At 31.8% G+C, this 7,071-nt stretch overlaps 1 protein-coding gene across 1 annotated transcript in view; it reads left to right on the forward strand.

Moving 5' to 3' along the window:
- The window catches only part of LOC108770860 (molybdenum cofactor sulfurase 3), a 9,969-nt gene extending 4,800 nt beyond the window's left edge, over nucleotides 1-5,169 (forward strand). Inside the window, exons 3-7 of the mRNA XM_018522594.1 lie at nucleotides 379-1,047; nucleotides 1,100-2,061; nucleotides 3,720-3,905; nucleotides 4,664-4,872; nucleotides 4,940-5,169. Coding sequence (XP_018378096.1) covers nucleotides 379-1,047; nucleotides 1,100-2,061; nucleotides 3,720-3,905; nucleotides 4,664-4,872; nucleotides 4,940-5,122 — 2,209 coding nt within the window. The 3' untranslated portion in view covers nucleotides 5,123-5,169. The remainder of the gene's footprint in view (nucleotides 1-378; nucleotides 1,048-1,099; nucleotides 2,062-3,719; nucleotides 3,906-4,663; nucleotides 4,873-4,939) is intronic.
- Nucleotides 5,170-7,071: the final 1,902 nt, after the last annotated feature.

Genomic DNA, 7,071 nt, shown 5'->3' on the forward strand with positions numbered 1-7,071 from the left:
CGTGAAGCAGGCACTTCTAGAGCTTGAATGGGAAGTTCTCCCGCATCCAGCATACTCTCCAGACTTGGCACCGTTGGATTACCATCTCTTCCGATCGATGCAACACGCACTTACGGACACACACTTCTCCAGTCACAACGAAGTCCAAAAATGGGTGGATAAATGGATCGCCTCGAAAAACAGTTCTACCGTCGTGGGATTGCCCTGTTGCCAGAGAGATGGGAAAAAGTAGTAGAAAATGGAGGAAATTACTTTGATTAAGGTATTCATTCATCTTCCTTTCGAAACAAATTAATTTTGGAGACGAAAAAACGGCAGGAATTAAGTTTAACACCTAATAATAACAAATTTCTAATTAGTTTGAATCACCATTTTCAGGATTCTGAGTCACTTCAATACGAATCCTGATGAGTACACTGTTATCTTCACCTCGGGTGCTACAGCAAGTCTAAAGATAATTGCGGAAGGATTCCGTTTTACGACAGATGAAAATAACAAGACAGCAATGTCCCCGCATTCGGGAAGTTTTGTTTATGTGCAGGACAATCACATGTCGGTCCTTGGCATGCGAGATGTTATTGCGGCCAAAGGCGCCAATGCCATTTACCTGGATCATGATCAGGCGTTTCAGATTTTCAGTCAGCCTTCGACTCCTCATGATCTTAACGAGAGACAGAGCAGCAATTCTCTTTTCGCGTTTTCTGCGCAATGCAATTTTTCTGGATTAAAGTATCCCTTAAAATGGATCAGTGATACGCATGCTGGAACGCTTTCTGTTTTTGCTAGAAAACCATCGACCAGATGGTATGTTCTACTCGACGCAGCTAGCTTCGCGGCCACGAATAAATTGGATTTATCTATTTACAAACCAGACTTTCTATGTCTTTCGTTTTATAAAATGTTCGGCTATCCCACCGGTATCGGCGCTCTGCTGGTTAAAAACAAAAGCTCAGATGTTCTAGACAAAATGTATTACGGTGGCGGTACTGTAGACATTGCTCTGAGTTCTGAAAGATTTCACAGAAAACGTCAAATATTATATGAAAGGTAAGTAAAAGCAGCGTTTTGAAAAAATTATCTGAAGCAACCTGATTTGCAGGTTTGAAGATGGAACCGTGCCGTTTCTATCTATCGTGTCATTACAATATGGCTTCGAAATACTTTCAAAGCTAAGTATGGATCAAATATCTAAACATGTTTTTTCTCTCGCCAAAACTCTGCATCACTCCCTGTTAACATTACACCACTGTAATGGTAAACCAGTTGTAAAACTCTACTCTGATTCTGATTATGAAGATCGTAGCTTGCAAGGAGGGATTGTTGCATTTAACGTTATGCGCTCCAATGGTCAATATGTAGGATACATGGAAATTCTAAATATGGCAGCAATATTTAAGATACATCTAAGGACAGGCTGCTTTTGTAATCCCGGTGCATGTCAGAGACATTTATCCTTTTCGACAAAAGAGATTCTTAAATATTATGAGGCCGGATATGTATGCGGTGGTGAAACAGATTTGATAAATGGGAAACCGATTGGAGCAGTGAGAATCTCCTTCGGATATATGTCTACAATTAAAGATGTTCAGACCGTTTTACTTATGATTACCAAATTTATTGACGAACCGTGCATCAGAAAAATTCCTGAATGGTGGAAAGAGCACAAATTGGGAATTTTTAAAAATCATGGGCGTTTTTACAATTCTAATGTAGATTATTCTGTTCCACGTATTATAAAAAAAGAGGAAAATAATTTTCAGAACAATTTCCGTAATGAAAATAAAAACCTTGATCGTATTAGGAATTCTATAAATTCCAGCAAAAATACACAAATAAATAAATGTACCTTACAACGGTTATTTATATATCCTATCAAATCATGTGGAGCATACGAAATTACAGATTCGTGGAATTTAAATTCGAAAGGTCTAGAATATGATAAAGAGTGGATGATAATGACATCTTCTGGAACTTGCTTGACGCAAAAATATCATACGAATCTATATTTGCTTAAACCTGTTATTCTGAGAAAACAAAATATCATGAGACTAACATATCCAGGTACATAATAATCGCTAAATTTTATGAATATAAGTTATAGTATTCTGCAATAGCTTTGTAGTATTATATTAGCATAAATGCACAAATGTTAATGTTTTTTTAAACTAAATTAAGTCAAAGTTAATGTCTTTTAAAATTAATTTAATTAAGTTAAAAATTGAATGAATCAATTAAGATTTAATTAACTCAAGTTAAATAAAAAGTTAATTTAAAAAATATTATTTTTATGAAATCAGATTAATTTTTCTTGAAATCAGATTGCTTTAAAATACTTTAAATAACGAAACAATTACAATATAGATCATCAGATAAATATTATTTTATTTGTATATTATATAAAGTAACAAATATATTTCTTGTACAATAAAAAAAAAAGATTTTTAGTATTTTTACACAGGTATTTTTATATTTAGATGTTACATTATAAAAGAAAAATAAAACATAATTTTTAAAAATGTAAATAATTTTGTGCTCCTCTTGTGTTGGTCGTGCCAGCACGTTCTTGACAATCATATACAAGGTGTCCCGAAATTCAAGGACAATATTACAGCGTAAAACTTTGTGAAAAATTAAGCCGAAAAGTCCTCTACCAGTTTGCAATTTTCACAATAGTTGACAAGATATTAAATATCACTGAATATTGGTTTTTAATAATTTTTTACTCAAGTATTATCAAAAAACTTTACAGAAAAACAGCAAGAGACAGAAATTGTTTATTTTCTTCTCATAGAGTTCTAAGAATTTTTTCAGAATTTTTTATTAATTTTTCAGTACTGTATTTTCTAATTGGAAAATTGCGAAAATTGCAAAATGGTAGAGGATTTTTCGACTTAATTTTTCACGAAGTTTTATACTGTGATAATATTTTTCTCGAATTTCGAGACACCGTGTATAAATAAAAAGTCGTTATTCTTTCATTATTGCACGTTAGACATAAAATAAGGATAGTATGACACAATAATATTGATATACCCTGGTGAAAATAAAAATCGAAGCGTAAGTCGAATGTAATGGGAGAGTAATAAAGTGTAAACGAAATTTCTAAAGCCCGATCTACAATTGCGCAAACGTAGTTGTAGTTGTAAGAATTAACCAATCACACTTGAATACGAGGAGAATATCCGACTGTGATTGACGAATTGTTACAACTACGACCACTTACAACTACGTTCGCGCAATTGTAGATCGGGCTTAAGAGGCGAAAATAGAAACAACGGAATATAAAAGAAGCATAACCGTCTGTTTTATGTTTCATTGTTTCAATTTTCGCCACCTAGAAGTTTCGTTTACGCTTCTATTAATCTCCCATTGCATTCGATTTATGCTCCGATTTTTGTTTTCATTAGGGTAACGTTTTCTATGTATAATGCAGATCCAACGCATGTTCATTTGTGAACACTACAAGCATCGCGCCCAGTACACAATCATTGAGAGCTTTTTCTATGTATATAAACTAATTCTTTAATGTTTAAGATTTTATAGAAAATAATATTAGCGATTAAAGAAATAAAAACCTTAATTTAAAAAGAAAAGTTAATAAATTAAAATTTGAAAGTAAATAAAGTTAAAAGTTATTAACTTTTTAACTGTTTATGTAACTTTTAACTTTTTAACTAGTTAGTATCCAAGCCTGCATAAATGATAGTAAATTATTTTAGGAAGGCCAACAATTGACGTTTCTTTAGAAAATGTTTATGAAAAGTCAATGGAATATCAAAGTAGAATACATGAAAGTAAAGTACAAGATATTGATTGCGGATCGAAAGTTTCTGAATGGCTAAGTTTAGCATTGGGCAAACCAAATCTTAGATTAATTCGACAAAGTCGTGAGAGACAAAAGAATGGTACAAATGTCAAAGTTTTAAGTTATAATTATTTATATTGGGTGTATTTCCGAAAAGATGAACTCCCCGATTTTCTTCTTGATTGGTATACTACTGTATTTTGATGCCTTAATTACGAATATGATCATGAAAATTACCGACAAGATCATTTTCAAGATCAAATATTTAAAAACCGATTTTTATCTATACTACTGTATTTTTGTGTGCTGATTACAAATATGATTATGGAAATTGCCAACAAGGTCATTTTTATGGTTAAATATATAAACTTTTACATTTTATGTGATCACAAGTAGAGCTGTTAGATTTTGGTTCGTGCTACTAGTGCTACAACGTGTTGTTGATTGGTAATACTGGTAGTGCTACCAGAATAAGTACAGAATGTACTGTTGCACGTGGGTTTCGACTTTCAACGCGAAGCGACTCTTAGCCCCTCCCCTCTGCTTAAAGGGCGCACGACTTCCATAATTGTACTGTTGCACGTAAGTTTCGACTTTCCACGCGAAGCAACTTTCACACCCCCTCCACCTGCGAAGGGCCGCACGATTTTCTACGCAAAAAGCGTGAAAAAATGTGAAAAAAATCGTTTTTTAAATATTCGACCTTGAAAGTGATCTTGTCGGTAATTTTCACGATCATATTCGTAATTAGGGCATCAAAATACAGTAGTATATCATCGAGAAGAAAATCGGAGGGTTCATCTTTTCGTAAGTACATCCTTTATATTATATAGAAAACTAATTTTTTTTCTCTTATAGGATTAGATAAGGCATTGTTATCGAATCAGGCATCTTATTTAGCAGTAAACGAAGCAAGTGTGTCATGGTTTATTGATAAAATATCTGATGACTTAAATTTTCAAAAAGATATAGTGCATCAATTCAGAGCAAATATTATTGTGGAAGGTTGCGAAGCCTTTGATGAAATGCAATGGAAACATGTTCGCATTGGAAATAACAATTTTAATGTATGAACTTTTTATATTGATCAAGCTGTTAATCTAAAGTATATTACTATAATGCATTTAATGGTAGGTAAATGGCTCTTGCGCAAGATGTCAAATGATAAGTGATCAAATAACTGACGAAAAAATCATCGAGCCATTGAGAACATTAGCGGAAGAGCTCCATGGAAAGCTGAGATTTGGAATCTGTTTAACTAGATTGGAGAACACGCAGAGTATACTTAAGATTGGCGATCACATCAACTGTTTCTAATAATTTCTATATAACTATTTGAAATTTACGTAAAAAATTTATCATGAGCAAACTACAAAAGAATCTCTTCATATATGTTCCATTAAGTAATATATCTTAATATGTTCTATTAAGTATTTAGTACTTAAGTAGAAGGAAGTTTAGTTTTATGGACTTTAGTTTTATTGAAATAACTCTCTGTAGATATATATGCATTTGACATAATTACTTTTAATACAAGTTTACTAACTATAGAATGATATTAATTATGCTATAAGTAGAAGTTATTTGCATATACAGAACGTAATTGATAAAAAAACTGAAGAGGGGAAAAGAAGATTAAGATTATGGAAGAAAGTAGGAGGGTATTGAATATTAATTACTTAATTAATAATTACACTGTCTGATAAATTTAAACTTCTTTCTAGACCACGAACGGACAAAGTCTTACAGAGAAAAAAATTCTTCCGGAAAATATTCTTACAGATTTTTTGTCGCTAAAAATGAATGCGTAAATAAAATTATTCTATCACGTCACGTTTGAGAAAATTTATCCTAAAAATACTGAAATTGCAACATTATTTTCAGCATATGTAAATCTATAAGAAACATCTATCTAATTCGGTTTAAAGTAATTTTCACTGTAAAGTATAATAGTATTATTTAAATTAAAACAATTCAACAATAGGGTCAAGAACCAACTCAAGGTGACGTTAGAGTAACATATAATTGTAAGCAATAACTTATACAAACTTCTTCAGACGTTTCGACCCCTATTGGGTCCTTCTCAATGTTGAAAAATAAATCCGTTAATAAATCAAACTAATCAAGACTCCTTACAAATCAAAGAATTGGAAAGAGTAAGGGCACTAGAAGTCAGGTGCAGAAGACACCGCGCAGATAATACACTTATAAAGAGTGAAACTTCTTTATTCACTAAACGCGCTCGGAGTCGGAGTCGTTAGTACACAGTAATAAGTCCTTCTGACGAGATTTTTTTATCACTTTACAATTTTCATTAGTACTAGCTAATAACAAAAAAGTGACTCACTGTGTCTGATACCGACTGGCCAACATATCAGGAACCGGTTCTTGAATTATTCATGATAATGTTTGCGATACGGTACTTTGTAATCGTGGTGAGCGTCCCTATTTTGGGGATAATTAATTATATTATTAAAGTTTTTTGATAAATTAGTTTCTATATTCTTTAATTTGACTTTTTTAAAGCTTTTTCATTTTTCTTTTCTTTTTATTTAATTCTGGCATTGAAATTCTCGATGTAGGGGAGCTCACCATGACAGGATAACTTTTACTTTATATACGTTAGTGTGTGTTTGCTCTGAGGAAGGCTCAAATATGAGTCGAAACATATGTAAGCACGTTTAGTAAATACCCGAGTCGAAATTTAAAACCTACTTTAAATCTTGCAAATGCTTACTTATTCTTCATTAATGCTTCTTGATCTGCATATCTTCTCTTAAACCTCCTAGTTTCTTTCTATCGCCTCTGTTTAATCTTATTAGTTCTATTTAATTCAAATTTAAGTTTCTATTAATGCTGCTAGTCCTATAAGTCCTATCTTTGGTCGCACGACGCCTACTTTTCACCTATTTTGAGTATTCAAGACTTATCAAATATATATTTAGATTTATCAAAATATATTTTTTATTTACTATTAATATAGTTATTTCAATTACATTAATGATTGTTTGATTGCGCACAGCCTGTTTACTGGGATTCATATCCGTAAATGAAAAATATATTAAATTTCGGTATACTTAATTTTTCAGTCACAGTAATTTAAATATCAATTACCAGTGTACAATTAAAGGTTAATGAAATTAAAGAATATTCCTAACAATGTGCAATAGAATAAATAATATAAGTTGTAGGAGAAATTAGTACTATTATTTTCAATTTATATCTAAATAAATACACGTATATACATATATGTATAAGTATTAATA

Source organism: Trachymyrmex cornetzi, unplaced genomic scaffold, assembly GCF_001594075.2.
Source record: "Trachymyrmex cornetzi isolate Tcor2-1 unplaced genomic scaffold, Tcor1.1 scaffold1372, whole genome shotgun sequence".
NCBI lineage: Eukaryota > Metazoa > Arthropoda > Insecta > Hymenoptera > Formicidae > Trachymyrmex > Trachymyrmex cornetzi.